Source organism: Plectropomus leopardus, chromosome 2 (genome assembly GCF_008729295.1).
Source record: "Plectropomus leopardus isolate mb chromosome 2, YSFRI_Pleo_2.0, whole genome shotgun sequence".
Lineage (NCBI taxonomy): Eukaryota > Metazoa > Chordata > Actinopteri > Perciformes > Serranidae > Plectropomus > Plectropomus leopardus.
The window spans coordinates 3,101,342-3,125,612 of NC_056464.1; the positions used below are offsets into that span (position 1 = coordinate 3,101,342).

The window sequence follows — 24,271 nt, forward strand, 5'->3', positions numbered from 1 at the left end:
CTAACTCTCCTCCTGGACCTGTAACATGTGTTCCCTGGTGGCCCCGGTGCTGGGGCTGCCTGGAGCAGAGCCACTAGCCGGTCTGCGCATCCAGTCCAGCATGTAGCACCGCAGCATCAGGGTGAAACCTGTGAGAACAGACAAGAACCAAGGTTCAATCACCCGTTTTTTTCTCTATTGATTTAACTTTACAGTGATTACAGTCTAACATAAAGGGACCAAAAAATGCTCCATTGAAACCCATTCAAACTGCAGTTTTTTGACACCACAGCCATCAAAGCAAATAAACATGCATTGTATTATTTCTGGGTGTCATTCTGGGCTTTTGCTTTAGAATTTGTCATTTTTAGTATTTTCCACTTGATGATGTCATTTTTACCATGTTTGGCATATGGCAAAAACACATGCTATTTCCACTTGGTGCACTGTCACAATCAATGTTGCTGCTAAGACATCCCAGGCTGTGATAATTAATAACAATAACAAATAAATAAAAAATGTATAATATATTAATGTATAATATTTTGTATAGCCTGATTTTAAAAAGTGCATTACGTGTGCAAAACGGTATAAGTGTGAGCATTTGACACTGCACAAAAATAATAATGCATAAAAATCAGTGTTGTTGCTAATCATTGACATATCCTAGGCTTTGATAATGAAAAAATAATAATCTATTTAACATACAGTACACTGAAAATAATTAATTATTCATGGGTTTTTTAATCTAAAAACAAGGTGGCATCATGACAAAAAACTGGACATTGAAAGGGTTAAAATTCTCAAAATTAATGAACATTTGATATTTATGATACAGATTGTTAAAAATAGTAAAATATTAATGTATAATATATTTTAAAGCTTGATTTGAAAAAAAAATGTGTGCAGAGTGATACCAGTGTGGGTAATACTAACGTGGGCCCTAAGGGTTAAACTGTTAGTTGGCATAGAAAATTCTCTTCCTGAACTACAAATTAGGGGTGGGAGAAATGGCAAAAATATGATATGATTTTTTTTAAGGCAGAGTCACGATCACGATTTTATCACTATTCCTTTTCATTTTGGATTTTAAGACTATTGTGCATGTTACTGAACAGTACAACAGTACAACCAATTAAAAAAATATAGCCCTAAAATAAAAAAGAATAAGAGTACATTTAGGCCAAAGTACCTTTTTGAGCAGATTTTAATATGTGTGTAATTTTGTTGTGATGGGAACCATATCTTTTATAAGGTGAAATAACAGCGATGTTGAATTTTTTGGTGGGACAAACTCTTCTGTTTTCATTTTCATCCATGACTTCCCACTTTTGAAATGAAGAGGGAAGGAAAAGAAAGCCAAGACTCGAGGGTTTGCTATGATTTGTTTATCTGTGTATCTATAGAGAAGGCATGAAGTGGACTAGCAAATAGTGTCAGCTAGTGTTCAGCTGATAAAACAACAAGAGTAGGGTGTACAGTGGTTTCCAACCTTTTTCCTTCATGGACTTATTTACTATCACTGAGTACACTGAAGACATATTTTGGGGATATTTCATATTAAATTAAGAAAAAAGGTTGAAAATAAGGCAATGTGCCTGTGGCCCAGGGCCCCCAAATTACTACATCTGCCCCTGGTAATAATAACGAGAATTCAGCATGAGCGGCTGGATGACACACGGAGCGATGTGCTCTAAATCATTCCATCCAAGTGTCTGACTAAACCTGAAACTAACACAGAATAGTATTTAGAAGTCTAAAGAAGTCACTTTCCACCCCTTAGTATTTGTCTGTTGGTTCATTCAGACACTTTAGTGCTGTGAGGAGATGCTCCGCTCTGTCTGTCTGTCTCTCTCTAACTGCGCTGCGCTGTTGGGTAATCAGCGGTTTGATCTGTGATAATGAAACGCTGCTCTTATTATCAAATAATCAGCTGTACAGTCAGTCCTTCACTGCATTACATGATTGTTCAACACTTCTGCTGTCAGTGTTTTGGCGTGAGATTTGACCGGGCAGCTTGAGAGCACGAAACTGACAGTAAAGGTGTGTGTCACAAGCCAGGAGCGTGAGAGTTGGCAACCCTGAAATATGTTAAAATGCAGAACAATACACATATAACATTAAACGCAGCCACACAGTGGAGTGGAGCTGCTTTCTCTGGAGCTGTACCTGCTGATCATTAACACATCCTCCCTCTGCAGCTTCGCTGGTCACACGGGGATGAACGTCCCTGTGTGACCAGCGGAGAATGCACCAGAGCCGATGGCATTCTGAGGTCTAGCTAAAAGGTTTGGATGCATTGCGTGTATGAGCATAGAACTACAGCAGATAGATTGGCACTGTAGCATTATGCAACGATCTCTCCATGACGGCGGATTGTGGACACATTCTAATTCTTCACAATCTAATATAGTCACTTCCCACATCCCTACTACAAATGTGCAGCAAAATTGAGTTAGTGAAAATAGTTTACACAAGTTGATAACCAAGCTCCTCATATGTCCAAAATGAGTATAACAACATGATCTATCTGGCAAAGCCCACTGTAAACACAGACCTTGAAAAGAGTTGAAAATGCAGGTGCGGAAGAAAATTGGGCCAAAGTCCAGGAAGGTCAGACTCCAAGTTGTCCCGAAGAGGAAGATGAGTCCCCAGATGCTCAGAAAAGCCATAAGGTTCTGCCTCCATTCATCTGTGGTGTGGATCTCCCTGCACACTGCGAAGAGCATCAAAATGCCAGAGAACACCAGGGTGGCTGGGATTGTCACACTGGTGCAATAGTGGGCCAGCATGGCCTTGTGGGTCTGTTTCATCCAGCACCTGGAAACACCAAATGCATTAGAGAAGGAGCATATAAGAAAAGCATATAAGGGTGTAGGCTACAGTCTAAGGAAGGTGCAAGCAAAAGCAGGAATCCACTGAAAAAGCAGTCATATGTGATGACTTGGAACGAGATCGTGTTGGTATTCTACAGCAGTCCATGTGGACAATGTCTCAGTGTGTCACTACGCCCTTAAGAAGACACAAGCTGTTAAACATTGGTGTATTTTTAGTGTTTCTAGCCCTATGAATTAAAGACCTTTTATGCTTTTCAAACCATCCTGAGTGCCTGGACCTGGATCTTTTTTACCACTGTTTTTTGGTTTTAGCCCCCCCAATACTTTCAATAAATTTGAAAGTATTCCCTTTGTGAGTAGCAGTGCTTTGAGGGACACAAGAGGCTCCCCTGCTGCCTCTCTTTTTTACCCCCTGGTTTCCAGGAGGTAGCAGAAAGCTGTTTTTGTCTATTGATGTGTTCTGAAACCAAACTGCATTGGATGCATAGTATGTAACGTGTCACCACCAGTAGTCAGTTGCTCCATAACAACCATGTCAGCATCTTAAGAGATGACTGGTAATATGCTCACTGCTCTGCAGTTAATTAGTTTTCAAGATTTCAAGCTTCTGTGTTTCCTTTATGTTTGAAATCATCAATGCAATACTGCATATGTTTCTCTGCATAAATATCTTATCTAACAAAATAATGCTGCTTACATCAGATAAGGATCATCATCACTTGTTTCCACCTCTTTCATTCCATAAACATCACCGACTCTGGCCAGGATGATTATAGGAGCAACAGGTAGAACTGAAAAAGAATGTTGTAACAGCTGAACATTTATTTCATGTTTACCTTAATGTGTACATTTTAGAAGTACATTAGTAGTACATGTTTAGTACATTTTTAGAAACATTAGTTCAAACACACTCACCAAAGCCGACCACGTTCCATTCTCTGGGCATCAGAGAGGGGTTGAAACCCACATTGGCCAACCAGAAGGTGTGGAAAAATTCTATGCCCATCCAGGTGAAAGAGCTGAGTAGGGTGTAGTGGAGGCCTGCCCCTAACCAGGTGCACACACTCTCGTTTCCAACATTGGCATTGTCCCCAGTAAGGAAGAGGAGCAGATGGAGGAAGGCGAGAGACACAGCTGAGCCCAAATGGATTGACTGCTCCTTAGATAGCTTGCTAGATGGAGAGTGGAATGGAGATGAGTGTCAGTAGCAACATTCAGTGTCCAGCTGATCTGCTCCCACAGATGGACTTTTCTGCCTTTGAGATGTGAAAACTCAAGTCACATGATGTAGTCTTGATTGAGACTGAACAAATTTGATTACTTTATACTCAACTTGTTACCTTCCCCTAGCTCAAGAATAGGAAGTATGTTAGTTTAAAAAAGTGTGCCACGAATCAGTTCTTTCACAATGTCCCCTGCTGTTAAAAAAACCCCTTTCACTGGGACAGAGGTGGCTGCCGTGGAAAGGTTCGCTTTTGCTGGAGGGGGAAGCAGAGAGGGCGAGTTTGAAGAACTAAGTTGGCCATTTCCCACTCGTGGGTGATAAGTTGGACTCTCTCTTTGGCTCTTCTACTTTGGAAAAACGGGGCTGCAGCTTGTCAGTGTGGTTTGGCAGTGTAGTTTTTTGTTTTTGTTTTCATAGTTGAGGAGTAATGTGCATAGGCGGGGCTAACCAGAGCTCCTCACTATGATGCTGGCTCACTTGCTGCATCATGTTAGTTGTACTGTTTGTGTAGTTCAACACCCTCTTTTATTCCATCTTGTATTTCAATATTGTCTGTCCCGGGGCCTTTGCTGCCTTTGCTTCATCTTGTTTACGTTGGCGGGGTCATAGACATGAAGTAGAATGTTGAACACAGTGACATAGCAAATCGAGCAAGCGCCCTCTGCTGTTCAAAAAGTGTATTGCAGCTCATTTTTCATTTCATGGATTTGAATCTTACACAGTTTTTGTAGATTTTTAACTGCCTTGCGATGCATCGTTTCATCCCTACTTATTTCTCCCCATGGGCACTTTGTTTCAACCAATCTGACAGCATCGTATCAAGTTGCAGGGATGAACCATGAAGTACAAAACATAATTTTACTGAGTGCCAGTTAGAAAAAAATATCCCAAAGGTCACTGCATTCATGCAATTAAACAGAGTATAAATTACTGACTGGTAGGGGTGGGTATTGTTTGGATTTTATTGATACAGATACCGATACCGGTACTGTTTATCAGTATCGTTACTTATCGATAATCCTATTGATACTACTCTCTATAATTTGTTGCAGAAAATAAAGACATGACATGTAAAGCAGTCAAAAGAAATCATTCATCATCATCAAAAATATATTTTGTTTTTGCCACAAACTGGGCAACTCAGTGATTTGTATGACCTCTCGTGTGACACTGACTACTCAAATGTCCTTTGACAAACTATTTCCACAAACTTGACATGACCTGAAGGTTTCTGTACAATAGAACTTCTCATTTCAATCCTCACAGTTTCCTTTGAATACAAAAAACAGAACTAAAGTCCTTGTTAGTCAACAGTTATTGTTATTAGGGCAGCTTAAATTTTATTCTTAGCATACCTATCAGATGTTATCTAGAAAACCTAAACCAACTTCACTGCACTGAAGTGAGGGGCTGTCCCTCATGATAAACTCGGCAACAGCCCTGTGACATTCTGTTGTTTTTTCCTGTGTCATCCCCCCTCGTTTTGCATTGGTAAACGGGTTTCGACTTTGGTGTCTGACTTCCATCTATTGAGAATGAAACAGAGACTGCTGCTTTACTGGCATCGTCTATGGGATTAGATAAATACATTTGAGAATAACATTACATTAGAAGCGCTTAAAATCAATGCCAACAACTGTGACATAGCTATTAGCTACAGCCTTACTAGTATAAATGAGTGTTGACTGCATGTTTAGTTTTGCTGCTCCCTGTAGCATTGCTATCAGAGCCACCGGAGCTCAGGTGCTCCACTGCTGGACTAATGTTAGCATTAGCTGCTTTGCTAAAGCTATGCTAAGATGCTGCACTTGCAACTACCCTTGGACACAAACTGCATCTAGCTAAACCGCTGTGACTTTTAGAAAAGTAAGCTCACACTCTCAACCGCTCAGTCTTGTCAGATGTTTGCTTTACTACCACTGCAGAGCAGTCAGCAGCAGCACAATAAATGTTGTACATCATCACCTGATGACAGCAGCTTCGTCATCACAAGGAGCAAGTTGGCAGTTACGTTAGAATCAGGTTAGAATGAATTAACGCTACACTGTTATGTCATAAATACAGATAGCAACTGTTTGTCATAAGAGCTTATCAGTACTTAAGTACCGACCCAATAACGCACTGGTACCATTTAATACCGGTTCTCCATACCCATCCCTACTGACCTGGGGCCGTTTTCATAAAACATTTAGAGAATCCTCCCAGAGAGCTCCTCTCATTGTTATTTGAAAACAAACAAAAAAAAAACCACATAATACTTTGCTTATTTCAAACAATACCAAATGTTTTTTATATCCTCAGTCAAAGCTCACAGCATCATATTGCATATATTTTAACAGCATTTCATAGTCTTTGATTTAATTGATTTAATTTCACATGTTCGATTAAATTCTTAACGAGGTCTTAACGAGAATGTGGTCACAGGCCCTTACCTCTTCCTGCAGAGAAATATGATGAGAGTGACACAACTGATCATAGACATTGCACAGCCGAGAGATGTAATGACGGTCAGGGCCAGGAGGGGGCGCACTGGGCTAGGTTCCCTTTGCTGTGAGAGGACACAAAGCAATTACCAACAAGTCCTTCATGCACTTAAATATCTGTAATATGAGAGTAGGTTTATTGTTTTTAAGTATTTTGTGTGTTTCTTCACTATAAATTCATGTGTGTGTTGTACATGTGTGTGTGTGTGCGTGCATGTTTGTGTGCGTGTATGTTTGTAAGTTGTTTATGATGCCAGGTACATACATTTTCCTGCATCATATTACTTTTTTACTATTTTGTTCGTTTGTTTCTAGCAGTGTTTCAGCTGTATGTCTCACCACAAGTACAGTGAAGTAAGCCAGATGGTTACAGAGACACTCGGTGTAATTTGCTCCTTTCTGTCGTGTCTCACATCCATCCACCAACCAACTGACCTGCCATGGATCTGAACAAAGAGAAATACAGACTTAGCCATACCTAATTACCTTCTATGATAGTTGCAGTAAATAAGATGTTGAATGAATATTATTTATAAGGTTTGCTGTAAAGGGTTCCAACCTCTCCTTGTGTCCCACGAAACACATTTCCTGGAATACGTTTCCTGATACAGAAAAAGAAAGACAGACGTCAGGTGCAATCTCTTCCCATCAAGATGTTGCTCATTTTCAATGATATTAACAACATTTTAAGGAAACCACTGCATCCTTTGGTTCAACTGCAACTTGTATTATTCACATTCAGTACTTAAAGGTCCAGTGTGTAGGATTTAGGGGGATATATTGGCATAAATGGTCCTTTTTCACAGAGTCTGCCATGTTGTTTCTACAGTAGCCTAGAGTACGTATATATACGTATATATATATAATCTTAGGTGCATGCTTAGCTTAGTGTTTGTAAAATGATACTTGTGTGGGAGAAAAACTCAACAACAACATATATTGATGCCATTTGAAATGTTTTTTGGTCTGGTTTGTGTTGTAAGTAATTGCACTGTCTGTAGTTTATGTGTCTCTTGGCGTTTGTGGGCAGCTGTAGCTTAGAAGTAGAGTTGCTCATCCTCTTATCAGAAGGTTGGCAGTTGGCATTACAGATTTGCGCAAAACTTGAATAATATTTTCGAAATGTTGATGAAGCACAATTGTGAGATGTCTGCATTTCCTTTGAGTGATTTAATACAATTTCTCCTCTAGCAATAACATTGCAAGAAGCATAGTGATAGATGTTCAAAACAACAGCAAGTTTATTTCATTTGCAGCCACTGCACTAGCCATCATTATTTCCAATTAGGGATGTAAAAAAGCATCATGAGGCAGTCAAAAATTGAGACAAATACAGTATGTGAGATTCAAATAGGTGAAATTAAAAAGTAACCAGGACACGTTTTTGAACCAGCAGAGAGTCTTCTTTTGACTTCACTTGCTCAACGTGTCATGTCACGACGTGTTCAACACCCCACGTCATGTCAAAGATTAGAAACAGCTCGACAACATAAATAAGATGAAGCAAAGACAGGAGAAGAGAAGATGCACCCTCCAGTTTCAAATTGTGAATGTGGCGGCATTTGAGCTTCCTCAAGTCAGTAAGAAAGAATGCAAATATTGCAAGAGGGTGTTGAATTACACAAATAGTACAACTAACATGATGCAGCATGAGAACCGGCATCAAGAGCTCCGGTCAGCTCCGCCTACGCACATTACTCCTTAACAACAACTACACAGCCAAACCACATTGCAACCCTGCTCGCCCAAACAAATTCAAGAGCCAAAAAGAGAGCCCAACTTATCACTCAGGGGTGGAAAATGGCGAACTTAGTTCTTCAAACCTGCCCTCTCTGCTTTTCCCTCAAGCAAAAGCAAACCTTTTCACACCAGCCATCTCTGTCCCAGTGAAAGTGTTCTTTTTTAACAGCAGGGGACATTGTGAATGTCCCAAAATGTATTCATTGCATTGCTGGTATTTTGCATTTATACCCTCCCTCAGAAATAAAATTCTTTAATTTCTCACAGAAAAGAAGAGAAAATGCAGTATTTTGTATATTTTTTGTTTGAAATAATTTATAGAATATTTTTCAGTCATAATTTTTCTGTAATCTCATTTTGTTTAAAAAAAAACCAAAACGTAAGAAAATCGTATCGTGAATCTAGTGTTGTGAATCGTATCGAATCATGAGTTGAGAGAATCGTTACGTCCCCATTTCCAATCCATTGGAAAGGTTGGGAGGTGATAGTCCACGATTTTACAGAGAAATAGTTGATTCAAAACTTGTGAGGGTAGGGCTGCAATAACAAATTGATAAAATTGATTATAATCGATTATCAAATGTGTGATTATTACATAACTCGCTGTGTGACTGGTTACATTACATGCAGACGGGAGAAGCCAGTGTTTTGAAGAGGCATGGCGGAGGCAGAGAGAACATTTCGTACGAAAACTTCAAAAGTTTGGAGTACTTCACATTATGCAAAACAAGGAAGTGTTAGCTGCAAAATGATGCAGCATCTAAAGCGAAAGTGAGGAGGAGGAGCACAGTGGCAGGGTAAGTCTCGACGAAAAAACACATATGTTCAAGTTTAAAGTAAGGAAACATAACAGTATGTTGTAAAAGCTGTCAACATTTAGTTTTTGAATAGTTTCATATTTGATTTTGTAGTTATTCATAATTTAATCATTTTTGACAGCTCATGGATGTTCAAGCAACTGCCTGTTTATGCACTGCACTTTTTGCACTGTTGTCAATGATAATCTGTTTTTGATCAAAGTGATGGGAGAAAAAAAAGTTTATTTTATTATTATTTCTGTTGTTTGTTTTTTTTTTAAATGTGATTAATTGATTAATCGAAAAATTAACCGGCCAATTAATTGATTATCAAAATAATTGTTAGTTGCAGCCCTACCTGTGGGAGCCAGTTCCTACTGACAAGCACATGACCTATACAAGCCAAAAAAGTGTTTGCATTGCAGTTTTGCAAAATATGGCTTTTTCAGATCACCTGAAATACCACCTCATGCAAGTGTAAAAACTTTTTTGGGAAACATTTATTTATTTATTCATTTTTTTAATTGAAGTGTTTCCATTGGGCGTATTTTATATTCGCTATTTCAATTTGTGCAATTTGAGGGTTAATGGAAACCCACCTGGTCCGATCTGCGGCTCCTGTAGTCCGCATATCAAAGTCTCCTTGGCCAAGATATCCAACCCCAAATTGCTCCCCAAGAGTGTTCCATTGTTGTGTGAGTGGGTGTGATTGGTTACTGAATAGCAGGTGGCACCTTGTATGGTACCCTCGGATGTAGGTGGTCAATATGTGTGAATGGAATAGAATGTGGCATGAAGTGTCGAAGAGCTTTGAGTAGACTAGAAAAGCACTATTCAAGCTCAGGTCCATTTTACCATTTTTGAAGGTCTTTACATAAAAACAATGGATTTGAGGTTTTTGGTTTTTTTTCAGACCTCAAATTTTCTGGCACTGGACATATTTTGGCTTTCACCAATGCCTGGGCTAAGACAGCAATTTAATTTCACAGACTGGAATAAGTGACAGACAGTAATCTAGTTTAACAAGCTAACTTAGCTTGCTGTATACTGACCTAAAGTGGCTGACCTAACCACACCAGTGTAGTAAATTTCAGACCTCCAACTGTCTGAAATGGGACCTAGTCTTGCCTGGATCATGACTACAGACCTTAAACAAAGCAGGGCTGATGAGGCTGCTGGCTAGCTTTGCCTGGTTGGCTGTGCCCGGCCCCTGGACTTGTTGGCGTATGTAGAAACTGTGAACTTTGTTAACATTGTCTGCAGACATTGTCCACTGTATCTCAGTGGAGGTACAGTGGACTGTTACTATCACTCACCATCACTGTCACTATCACTGTTATCACTGTTATCCTTAAAGATGCTGCCACTCAAGATATCACAATTAATCTTAAGAATATGCATCTTCTGTGACATCATGGTTCAGTCAGGGGACAAGGAGGCATACATCATCGCCAGAGCACGACTGAGCGCTGGCATCAAGGAGGCTAAGAGGAGACACCAGCAGAGACTGGAGAGAGACCTCAACAGCAACAGCACTAAAGATATGCGGCAGGCGATTCAAAATGTCGCAGGCTACAGAAGCAGAAGCGACCCCGTCATATGTGAGGCCATGCTGCGGGATGAGCTGAACACATTTTACGCCCGCTTTGACCTCCTTAGGACTCAGCTGTTAAGTCTACTCCGCCTCCAGAGGACCGGCCACTCTCAGTGACCACAGCAGATGTGAGAAAACTCCTGCTGAGAGTGAATATAAACAAGTCCACCGGCCCAGATAACATTCCTGGACGTGTACTAAATGCTTGTGCTGATCAACTAGTTAATGTTATATCTGACATTTTTAACATCTCAGTCTCACAAGAGACTGTTCCCTTCTGCCTCAAGATAGCCATCCTCGTTCCTGTACCTAAAAAGTCTGCTGTGTCTAGTCTTAATGACTACCGCCCTGTGGCTCTTACCCCCATCCTGATGAAGTGCTTTGAGAAACTGGTTCTCCATCACATCAAAGACAACATCCCTGCCAACCTGGACCCTCAGCACTATGCTTTCAGAACCAACAGATTCACAGAGGATGCCATATCTACTGCTCTTCACTTAGTCTTCACTCACCTGGAGAACAGCTACATCAGGATGCTGTTTGATGACTTCAGCTTAGCATTTAACACAATCTCTCCCATGGAACTGATTGGAAAACTTAACACTCTGGGCTTCAGTACAACACTGTGCAACTGGATACTGGACGTCCTTACATGTAGATCCCAGAGAGTTCGGATTGGCAGTCACACCTCCTCTACATTAGTGCTCATATCGGAGCCCCCCAGGGCTACGTGCTCAGCACCCTCATGTTCACATTGTGCACCCATGACTGCACTCCCAGACATCAGGAGCACTCTATTGTGAAGTATGCGGACGACACCACCATCACTGGTCGTATTACAAACAACAATGAGAGTTCATACCGGGAGGAAATCAACAATCTTGCAGAGTGGTACACAGAGAACAACCTACTGCTCAATGTCAGTAAAACCAAGGAGCTAATTGTTGATTTTAAAAAGAAGGAGGCAAAGACACACACCCCTATCTATATCAGTGGAGCTGAGGTGGAGCAGGTGAACAGCTATAGGTTCCTTGGATTTACTATCAGAGAACCTATCTTTGTCATCACACATCACCACCCAGGTTAAAAGAGCACAGAAAAGGCTTTACTGCCTTTGGAAACTAGGAAGGCTAAATTTCAGAGCAAGATCCTGGTTAACTTTTACAGAGGAGCAAAAGAAGCACACTGACTGGAAACATCACAAACTGGCATGGTTTGTGCACGGCTCAGATCAGGAAGGCTCTACAGCGGGTGATTAAAACTGCCCAGAACATCACTGGTTCCCATCTACAGAGCATCAATGACCTTGATGAAGTGAGGTGTCTGCACAGAACCAAAGGATTCTGCAAGACAGCAGCCGTCCCAGCCCAGTCTGTTCACCCTGCTGCCATCTGGAAAAAGATACACAAGTATCTGCTGCAGAACCACCAGACAACGGAGCAGCTTCTTTCCCCAGGCTGTGAGACTCCTCAGCTCCTCCTTCACCTCCAAAAGATGTAGCAGGATTAGGGTCACCTTAAAATTTCATATCTTCTTAAACTACATTTAAGAAAAATGACAAAGTCTCCTTGTACCTTGTCCTACCACTACCGCTATCACTATCATTGTCACTGTCACTATCACTGTCACTTTCACTATTACTATTACTATTACTGTCACTATCACTGTCACTGTTACTATCACTATCAAAACCACTGTCACTGTCACTATTACTCATTATCACTGTCACTGTCACTGTCACTATCACTACCACTGTCACTATCTCTATCCCCTCTCAAGGCATGGGGTTATAATACAGGACAGAGCAGGCCTGGGCTGGCTGCTTAGCATGCTCCCCTACACAACTCATTAAGAAAACATCAAAACGGTCTCTTCTTTACATTCTATTTAAATGTTGATTCGTTTTTTAAAACAATTAAACTGCAATTCTGGTGATCTTGCACATTGCACCTTTAAGTCCAACATGCAAAAATATGGCATGCTGCTCATCAACACATCATACAGTAAGTCAGTCAGGTAAGACACTAAACAGTGGTTGTGTGCATTAAAGAGAGGGAGCAACAGACTAACCACAGCAGATAAACAGCCCCACCTGTTTCTGCAAGCTGCGAAGTAAGAAGAGAAACCTTTCAGTGGTTTCTGTGTTTTCAAGAGGTCGACAGCTTGAAGCAGACGTCACAGAACCAACAGCAACCACAGCAAACCCACATTTGAAAAATTTTTGAAACATTTCCATCTCTACTGTTCATAAAAGTAATAAATATATGTCTGTAGCCACAATTAAACAGTGAGTAAGATATGGAATACCAAACACTTTCCCTAAACCAGATTCACCAGATTCCACTGCCATATTAAAAAAAAAAAAAAAAAATTAACAATAACAGTATATTGGACATTGATCACAAAAAAGACATTCAGACTTACGGGTATGGCATCATGGTGAAAGAAGATCCTCATTGGCTGGGATAGATGAGGGATGACCTCGTTCTTTACAATGACTCTTACCACATCATTGAGAATCCTGTGACCGTCCTGGAGCGTGCACAAACACACACGCACACACATCTTTTACCTGTCCGCTGATATAACATGACCCACATATTTACATCTATCTATCTATCTAATTTTAAAGTCTAGGCTTTGATCAAGAAACATGAGGCAGGTGCAGGAAATCATGTTGACATCTCTTCTCAGCTGCCTGTTTTAATTATGGACCAATAGCACCTTACCTGGAACAGGGAGTTGTTTTTGAAGAAAGTGCAGACTACTTTGCTGCTATTTTTTGCAGCTTGTTTTAGAGCAGCAGGGAGGTAGACAGTGCAAGTTGATTCTGCAGATGCACTTTTGGTGGTCTGGAAAAGAGAACATACACAGAGAAAGGGCCTCTTCCCTTGTTAACATTGTTAGCTTTTTTAACATTGTTGCCATCATTTTCAGTGGAAAGATCAACATTAAGGTGAGATCATTTCAGAGTAAGTTAGTTAAAGTTAACTGAATTGATGAACTTAAAAATGAATTGTCAGTCTCTAAGCTTTATACCCATGACTGCCACTGAAGAGTAAACTTAAATTTATCAAATCTTTATAGCAGCTATTACTTTCTTTGTTGTTGTTGTTTGTTTGTTTTTTTTACACAAAATTGAAAAATCTTCCTTTTATTCTATGGTTAAAGTAAAACAGGCATAAGATCATAAGTAACTACTTGAGTTTCTGCTGTGGAGAAATTAAGTAAATGTGCTTCATTTTGAATATGCAGCTAAAATGCAACTATGACAGAACTAATGCAGTGACAGATGTGGTCTGTAAAGGGTACACTGTATATAGGTTACTGCATGACCTGAAAAAAATTGTTCAGGGTTTGTTCTTGACCTAAGAAACAGCAGTTTATATGTTCTGAACGATTTTTCTTATTGTGCTGCGAAAGAAACAGATATTCCAGCACCTACAATTCCTATACACCTGAGCAAACTCTTTGTAACTCTTTGTGTATGTTTGTCTCACCCATGACGTGACTTTGTGGCCTCTGAAATCCTCCTTCATCTCTACCTCAGAGCTGTATGGGCAGTTATGCTCAATAGTCCTTCCAGCTGAGGACATCACCACAATGTCTTCTGTCCTGGATACACACATCAGCATGCAGCACCATGACATCAGTCAAAAACTGAGGTTTCAGTCGTTCATTTCACAGAAGCAAGGTTATTTTTTCAACCCCCACTCTAACATAACATAAGTTTAGCTCCCTGTTGTCGCAATTTCCCTTGATTACATTAAGGTTTACAACAGTAGCCTCAGCAATTTAGACAAAGTCCAAGTCAAGACACTTATATCACAGTAAATGTGATGGTGCAAAAAGAGAGAGGAGTTTACATGTTGACTTGAGTAGATCCCTGGCGCTCTTGATCACATAATGCTTCTGCAAGAAACAAACAAACACAAAAGCTTTGAAACTGTGACCCTTTAACAGAAATCTCTAAAGTCCATTTACATCATCTTGTTTGGTTTAAATGGAGTTTAGAGTCTTTGAGTCTCATTCATGAAATGCTACTGAATCTGTAAGTAAATTTGCACAACCTGCACCGGATTCATGAACAGCTCAGGAAATTCAGATTTGATTTTATGCACATGTATAGTTCCAGAATGCCAATCAATTGTAAATAGACAGTGTGCTACACTAGTCAGCAATAAGCATACATCCCCGCCCATGTGATCATTACTATGGATAGGTGTATCCCGTCCATCTGCGAACCTGTTGAAGTTATTTTGGGCTGGGCAGTAATTTCTTACTCTTCCCTCAGGCCTGAATTGATCTGGTTCTCGATGATGTGATGCTCATATCTTGTCTTTTATTTTCTTTTATGAAACAGTTGTGAACTGCCTCGTGCATAAATGGTACATTGGCATGATTTTTAAAGGATTGAGAAAAAGAGCGCTTGTGAGAAGAGATGGAAAGGGAGAGAAAGAGAGAAGAGGACTGCAAGGTGACTTGGTTGGCGGTATTTGCTTCTGCCTCCCCAGCAATGGCAGACGTGGGTAACATGCAGCAGAGAATGGTGATCATCATCTGCATGCTGCATCGCCATCGATATCTGTGTGCATCAGATGCACCGAGGGGCGCAGCCCACTCTGCCAAACCTGCCATGCATGAGATGACAGACAAAACAGAAGGAAGAGAGGAAGAGGTGGTGCGAGATATATGCCAGCCCTTAGCTTGTAATACATGTTTTAACATTAAATATAGATTTTGGGCTCAGGCCCAAAACTGAACATAACAGAGTATAATACAAAGTAAAACTGTAATTTCTAATAATGAAAAGCAATGCTTGTGTGCATTCTGTATTTAAACAAGCACTACAAGCAGCCAGTGGCACTTGTTAATACCCAAAGAAAGATCAGAGCTACTAAGATATTCATGAATGATGGAATACATGTAAATTTCCTTCTGCCAACAATTTCTACACAAGTTCGTTCTACTCATGTTTCATGAATGGGAGTCTTTGTGTTTTAAAGGTAAATCACTGACTCTTTCATGCATTTGACTGAATAAATTTTTAACAATCAATGTGGAAACACCGACTTATACAGCAGAAAATAATACAGAAAAACTACAATGTATGCACACTCAGTGAAACGTTTATGTTGCTGAGTATATTTCATTTGCAGATGTACAGCAGATAACATTCTCTCTTCCTTACTGCAATCCATGGCACATGCATCAAACTTGTAGGCTGTTCGTGTTTTGTGGCTGATGAAATCATTTTTAGTGATTGCATCTATGATGCCATAACGTGCTTCAGGTGTGGAGGCACCAACAGACAGATCAGTGCAGCAGGGGCCCTGCAGGCTGGCAGGCCAGCACAGAGTGAGGCGCTTTCCTCCAACCTGTACAACACAATGCAAAAAAACTTCAATTAACAACTTTTATTCAGCTCTTAAACAATACATGCAATTGAGAAATGGTAGCTAACTGTCTGCGGTACATATTTTCTGTTTGTTTTTGTAGTTCATGTTTTTCACTTGGTAGTACAATGAGTTGTACACACCTCACACACACATTTTAGTGTAACACCTTAGTATTACTTTCAGAGCTGATTCTGCACTGGCCAAGAGAAACCTTTTAGACTGTAGGATGTGTCCTTGCCATCCTCTTACATTGGAAAAAGCAGTAAGAAAGTGCTAGTGAAAAAATCTGGGTTATATTAGTGTTGAGATGTTTCAGTAATCAAAAACTCCTCAACAAAATCTTCATCTTGCCCCCTTCTGGTTTTACTGTTTTACCTGCAGCTTTAACTGGTCCAGCAACGGCTCCCAGTACAGACAGAGCTGAGTTTCCTCCTCTGATTCAGGCACCTTAAGGTGAATCACTTCAGACCGCTGACACAGAGCAGTGACCTGCCCATCGATGGACAGATAGCTCTCATTAGCTGAGAATGAGATCCCACGGCAGCCTGTGGAGAGGTTGACGTTCAGTCTCAGGGAGCCCTTGCCATGGCGCCAGACGCCACAAAAATTGAAGTCTAGGTCATTTTCGCTTAAGCCTGAAGAAAACAAAAGTATGCAAACAAAAAAATATTTGATTTTCCTTAAATTATACAGTATTAAATATACATTCAGTCTTAGGCCACGTTTAGATGAGAACAGCCCTACTAAAATTGGGAAAGTCTTTCCTTTGTGTTTAAAAAAAGAAAAATATGTGTTCATGCAGTAACATTGTGAAGGTGATCCTCATATACAGTACATGGATCCGCAAAAACAACAGAAAACGCTGTAGTATGCGTGCCCGGCCAGTAGTTGGAGGTGTAACTTTGTAATGACACATTATAGAAGAACACAATGCTCATGTGTGAAGTGCAGTCGTGATGTCACCGTTCTCACAGGATCCGCACATCACCAGTTTACACAGCGATAGAAGGAGTGGAGTTTAAAGAAAATTACACTCTGAAACCTGATTTCAAAAGTTTCCTTTTTTAGGCTCAAAATATTGTTTGTGAATGACAGGTCAAACAGGTTTAAAATTTCATGCAAGAACCATTACCGTGTAAACGGCCCCAAACTGGAGATGAGGGATATAACGATGCGTCACGAACAGCAGAGGGTATAATCTGCTTTTGACTTCGCTTGCTGGACGTGCTACGCCACTATGCGTTCAACATCCTATGTTATGTCTGAGACGGGAGACAGCTTGCCAACGTAAATAAGACAAAGCAAAGGCGCCAGAAATAAGTCAGAAAGAAATAAAGGCGAGAAGATAACAAAAGACAAAAACAATCAAGAGGGTGTTGAACTACACAGATAGTACAACTAAGATGATGCAGCACGAGAGCTGTCATCATACTAACAAGCTCCAGTCAGCCCCGCATACGCATGTTACTCCTTAATCACAGCTACACAAGCTGCAACCCCGCTCGCCCAAACAAGTACAGGAGCCAAAGAGAGGGCCCAACTTATCACCCACGAGTGGGAAATGACCAATTTAATTCTAACCTGGCCAAAAAATAAAAAAGTGATTCTTTAATTTGAAAAAAGAAAATGCAGTGTTCTATAGAATTTTTGTTTGAAATAATCTAAGAATATTTTCCAGTCATAATTTTTTTTAGCCAAATTCCATTTTGTATTAAAAAAAAACATGAGAAAATCGTTTCTTGAACCCAGTATCGTGAATCGTTAAGACTACAGCAAAGAAATATAGCTAAAAAAAATATAACCAGCTTAACTACACCAAACAGTACTATTATAAACCCTCAAGAGATTTTAAATATGGAAGTGGAATATTTTCAAAAACTATTTTCGCAGGAAAACACAGAATCCTGCAACTACAATATTTTTCCTCCCGAGTCCAATAGGTACGAACTTACAACAGAACTACAGCAATCTTGTGAGGGAGATTTAACGGAAGATGAAATCCTCGAGGCTGTTAGATCTTTCTCTCCGGGTAAAGCTAGTGGTTTGGATGGTATTCCGATAGAGGTATATTCCACCTTCTTCAATGAACTCAAAACTTATCTTTTAGCTTCATTTAATTACTCTTATGTCAATGGTTTTCTGTCAGAAACACAAAAACAAGGTGTCATTTCGCTGCTGTTGAAACAAAATTCTGATGGCCAATATAAAGACCCAACAAAAATGGAAAATTGGAGGCCCTTAACATTACTTTGCTGTGATAACCGCATACTTGCTAAATGTATAGCTTCACGTATAAAAAAGGTTATAGGCAATATCATAAATCATGAGCAGGTAGGATTTAGCAAAGGTAGATTCATTGGTGAAAATATTAGACACATCATCGATTTAATAGAAGATTGTCAAACACATAATAAACCTGGTATTCTGTTTATCTCAGATTTGGAAAAGGCTTTTGACAAAGTAAACTGGAATTTTATTTACAATACACTTAAGTTTTTTAATTTTGGGAAAAATATTATAAGATGGGTACAGACTTTTTATAATCAACCAACCAGTAAAATACTAAATTATGGATATTTATCGGACAGTATTGCACTATCTAGAGGAGTCCGGCAGGGGTGTGCTCTATCACCTTATTTATTTATTTTATGTATGGAAATATTGGCCATCAGAATCAGAAATAATGTAGCAATAAAAGGTCTGCAATTGCACAATAGAGAATGTAAACTCACAATGTATGCCGATGATGTAACTTTCTTTTTACAACCAGAAGAAGAATCTCTCAATGAGCTAATTAAGGAATTGAATATATTCTCAATTCATTCAGGGCTAAAGCCAAACTACGAGAAATGTGCAATTATGAGACTAGGAAATATTCTTGGAACAGACTATCAGTTAAAATCTGCAGCACCAGTGAAATGGACAGACAATGATGTTAAAATTCTGGGTATACATATATTTAATAATTTAAAAGACACGGTAAAATTCAATTATGAAAATAGAATGAAGAAAGTGGAGAAACTATTACTTCCATGGAGAGGAATTCCTTTATCCTTAATGGGTAAAGTTACATTAATAAACTCTTTAGTCATTCCACAATTTGTGCATTTAATGATTACAATCCCTTCCCCAGAGAAATCATTTCTAAAACTTTTTGAACAAAAAATGTTTAAATTTATCTGGAACAATAAACCAGATAAGATTAAACGACAATACGTGTACAATTCACTAGAAAATGGGGGACTCAATTTAAAAAATCTAGAGATGATGAATGAATCTCTGAAAGCCTCATGGATAAAAAAAATCTATCTTAATCCAAACTGGATATCTAGCCTTGGATTAACAAATAAATATGAATTTTTCAAAAGTAAACTATTTATCTATTTTCAGTTAAAAAATACCCATATTGATTATATATTACAAAACAACCTTGATGGCATATCCACATTCTTCAAAGATGCATTGAAATCATGGCTAAATTTCCAATACTATCCTCCAGACGGCGTTTATGAGTTTCAAAATCAATTATTATGGATGAATTCTAATATATTAATAAATGGTCAACCTTTCCTGTGGAATACATGTTTACAAGCCGGAGTTATGTTTATCAATGATCTTATTAATACTTCTGGTGAAATGTTCTCATATTCAGAGTTTTGTAGTAGATTTGGAGTTTGTGTCAAACAATTCCAGTATAATCAATTATTATCTGCAATACCAATTAAATGGAAACAAGCGATAAAAGGAAAAATTAAGTTATTAGTATGTAAAACCACAGAGTAGGTGCAATGCATGGCAAACGAGGAACATAAACAAAAAGATATACATGTTTTATTTACATACATCTGGGACAGCCTTTTTCCCCCATAGAATCTGCAGGAAATGGGAAGATGAATTCAACCTCCCTATTCTTTGGAAACACTATTTTAGGAATATATATGTTAGTGCTATAGACACTTACTCAAGGATGTTTCAACTAAAGATATTTTATAGAATTATAGCAACTAATAAGCATCTTAAATTATGTAACATCACAGGAAACTCGTGGTGCAGATTCTGTGGGGTTGAAGAGGAAGATTTAATGCATCTGTTTTTTACTTTTGCCCATATGTGGCCCAATTTTGGATGGCTGTTCAGAAATGGTTGTTTGAATTCAAAATTAAAATAGACATTTGTCCCATTAACGTGATGTTTGGAGAGTTTGAGAACTTTCAAATCAATGTAGTGAATACAATATATTTTGTGGGAAAAATCTTAATTTTTAAGGGGAAATCAAAGGAAGATCTATGTATAACTAGATTTAAAAATAAATTACACCAAAAATTCACACTTGAAAAAGTCATAGCGGCAAATCTAGGCAAATTATGCACTCACAAAAAAAAATGGGAAAAAATATTCTGGGACATACTCTGAATAATTTTGGATTCAAATAAGAGACTAAAAACAACCATTTTCTTTTCATTTGCTGTGTACAAATTTATTATAAAACGTACTGTGTATGATTAATTTTGGGTTAGAAAGGGAAGAAAGAAGAAAGGAAAGAAAAAAAAAAAAAAAAAAAAAAAAAAACTTAAATAAATTAAAGCTGTGTATGTATAAAAAATGAAATATACGAATTTAGATATGTATAAGGAACTTGCATGATGAGAAGAGATTATGTCAAATCTTTGGTATATATGTAGGTATGAATGTACGAGTGTTTTTTTTTGTTTTTTTTTTTTTTTTTTTTTTTTTTTTTTGGGTGGCTCTAGTGTACCAAGAGTGCGCACAGTGTATGGTGTAGGTGTTGGTATATATGGAAATTTGTATGTAATATTTTCTTTGTAATCATTGTATGTTGGTACATACATTAATAAAAAAAAAAAAACCACAATACGTCACTCATCATTAAATATAAACAACACACTATGGCAGTTAGGTCATTAATTATAAATCTGATGACATATTTTATCATGTGTGCCATAATACTGTCATGGAGGTCAATACAGTTTCAAGCTGCTGTGTTTTATTCAAATGTTTAAATGTACATGGCAAATGCTCAAAAGTTTAATCTGATCCTCTCCACAAACACGGTGTCATTTTCTGTCATGTTGTTACTGAATGTCTCTTCTTAAATATTTCTACACATTACACCTTACTTCACATACAGAGGTAGAGAGAGTTTGGACAAACACAGTTGTGACAGTGACAGGACAGCTATAGTGCTTTTCCCTGAGGGGATCTTTTTCCCTGTAGATCTTACTGTAGAGAGGAGATGATAAAAAAGAGCACAGCTCTTAGGTTATCTGTCGTTCGGGACTCCATTGGTAACAGCTGTTATTGGTAAACAAAAAAAGAGAAATGCAGGTGTAAAAGACAAAATCTATACTTTCTTTCTGCAAAAGCAGCGAGAGCTGAAGTTTGGCAGCCTAAAAACTTTACAAAAATCATGATAATTCATCAGATTGGTGGAAAAGAGATAGGCCACCTTAGTAAAGGCAGTGTCCAAAAATCTCTTGCAGTTCAAATCTGCTGTCATACCGTAATTATACCTCTTCAATGTTTGTAACTTTGCATTCAAATGAACTACTGGACTATTTTTCAAACGTGGGAAGAAAAAGTACACTTCAAGATGTGAGGGAAGTGGCCAGTGTCACCTCCCCCACAGACAGCTAGCCACAAGTGAGAACACACATAGTGGAAGACCCAGTTCTGTTTGACAAAAATTAAAGATGTCCCCCACCGGCAACACAAATCCCTTCTGTGTATTTGGATGTGTGAAAATGTGTGCCGTATATGAACATCTGTTAAAAAAAAAAAATTAAAAAAAATAAATAAAAAGTGTTACCTCTATACGTGCAGGGCACAGGGTGTGTATGCATGTGCATTTAACTTGTCCTTTCCTTTGTATGGGGCTTGATCTTTATATACACAGCTTAAACCACTATAATCTCTTTCACAATATGTTTCAACTTGCTAAATTGGCATGACATGTTAACTCACTCTCTCTACCCCTACAATACAGAGAAGTCTGAGAGCTGAAATATTAACCCTCTGAAACCTGGATCATCATTAGTTTTCTTGTGCCTTTCCCAAGCATTTATACCTTAAGCAAACATTAAGCAAATTTGTGATTTCTTTCAAAAACATGGGAAGAAAGGTCATGAGCAACTAAGCATTAAATATCTCACCAATTGCAAACAATTTGCAAAAGGTAACAAGAAAATTACCTTAAAAATTAGCTAAAAGAGAGAATCATTTGAAATTTTTCAAATAACTGAGGAAAAATACAAAAAAACCCATATAATTATTAGATATTATTATTTTTATTTATATATAAATTATCTTTCTCTTATTTTAGCACTTTTTTCAAGTAATTTTCTGTTATGGTTCTTTTACTTTTATTTTTGTTTGGCTAATTTTGGTTAATTTTCTTGCAACTTTTTACTAACTTTCCATGTTTTTGAAAAACATGAGCCAATTTCAGGTTTCAAGGGGTTAAAGCGCTGCTCAAGGACACGTAGAGCACAGTGCATTGCACTGCACCACTGAAAAACCTAAAATCTGAATTGTAAATCTAGCACAGACAGAAGCTGAACTGCATTACTGAAAAAATGAAAAGCTGAAATATATTTCTCTTAAAACTGGAAGCTAATCTGTAAGTAAAGTGTAGGGTACGGGCCGTCGTCACCTACCTTGGTGGGGCTGGACATACTTTCATCAATAAATCGATTCTTCCTTGCTGCGTGTAGACTGGGACAAGGACAGTAGTTAATGGCTTAATCAAGCTATAACCGTAGCTCCACTTAACTGTGCATGTAAACGTACGAAGTAGTTCCCTTTTTTCTACCAAATATACCTAATGTATGCAGGATTTTTTAAACGCTGGAAAACGGGTTACAAATAGGTGATAGACTGCATTTCTATAGACAGTACAAACTTGTGTGCACTCCTTGCAGAAAACGAGTAGGCCTGTGCTTTTCCGTTTTGTTGTTGTTGTTTTTAAATATTGCATCATTTTTGACATCACCAACCTAATAAGTATAACACCAAACACAACCACTCACATCAGGGACATAGGATGGGTGCTAAAAGAATGGGTTTAGGTCAACAAGCACCTTATATAATCTATAATTTTGGGTCATGTCTTGTTGTGTTGCTTATTCCCCTTTCTGTTTTTGAAAGATACCAAGGCAATTTGCCCAGGTTTCAACAGGTTAACACAGCCTTATATATGATTATATATGTCATTTAATCTGGGGTCTCCACTTTAATCAGTGATCATAAAGGAGTCCCTGAAAGAAAATGGATGGGAACCACTGTACCACTGTACACAATCCAGCCATATACTAGGTCTTATTTACTTAGGACTGTGCCAAAACGAAAGGGACCAAGCTTTTGCTTCCAAGTCTAGAGTCAAGCGATCTTGTCGCAACTATTTCAAGTGTCACATTAGGTTTATTGAAATGACTCATGTATCCCGCTCTACATTTGACCTCTGCTCTGACAGGCCCTTGATTAGTGTACTGTAAAATCCAGACTTAGCTGTTGATGTTTAACCCAGGCTGATTTACTGCTAGTTAAATTATAATCAAGAGTGAAAGCCCTTTTGTCGACACATGGAGTACATCCAATGAAAGCAGATAAGCCACCAGTCCTTTGTGAATAAATCTGACACAACAGCTAGGTGGAGACAAATCACCATTATAGTTTATCATTATCTATAATTACTATTATTACTATAATCGTCATTATAGTTTCCAATTCTTTGTAGCTGTGGTGTGCTGTAAGGTTAAACAAACATTTTACAGCATCATATCCAATAAACCTAGATTCAAGTAAGTCTCTCTGTTGGAAAATTTATTCATTTAGCCCATGCATGTGTTGGCTATGGAAACTCTGAAATGATGTGTTCATTCTGGTTTTATTTTTGTGTTATGATTTTGTTTCACATCCTTAATCAATACTTAGTACATGTAATAATTCAAGGTGAGTACTCAGAATTCAGAATCAAATTTAATCATGTCCACACAGCTCCATCAAACATTATGGTAAGTGGGAGTTAAAGCTGAGAGTGTGCAGAGACCAAATGCAGTCACTAATGATGAATAACAAACACACAGAGGACACAGGTGGAAGAGGACGGGGAACCATAGGTGCATGTCAGCCATTAGCAGTGACATTTATTATTTTATGTTTCAATACAAGAGCTATATAGAGCAGCTGTGGCCAAACAGC

The 24,271-nt window shown here is 38.5% G+C and overlaps 1 protein-coding gene across 1 annotated transcript; it reads right to left on the reverse strand.

Annotated features, from left to right (window-relative positions):
* LOC121954708 (adhesion G-protein coupled receptor G5-like) lies at positions 1-21,358 on the reverse strand. Its single transcript, XM_042502388.1, has 14 exons — positions 21,310-21,358; positions 16,430-16,704; positions 15,847-16,033; positions 14,522-14,567; positions 14,156-14,270; positions 13,385-13,507; positions 13,080-13,187; positions 7,084-7,126; positions 6,864-6,970; positions 6,474-6,589; positions 3,732-3,988; positions 3,514-3,607; positions 2,537-2,799; positions 1-128 (listed from the first exon to the last, which is right to left on the reverse strand). The coding sequence occupies exons 1-14, from the start codon at positions 21,356-21,358 to the stop codon at positions 1-3; spliced, it is 1,911 nt and encodes a 636-aa protein (XP_042358322.1).
* Between the last annotated feature and the right edge of the window lie 2,913 nt (positions 21,359-24,271).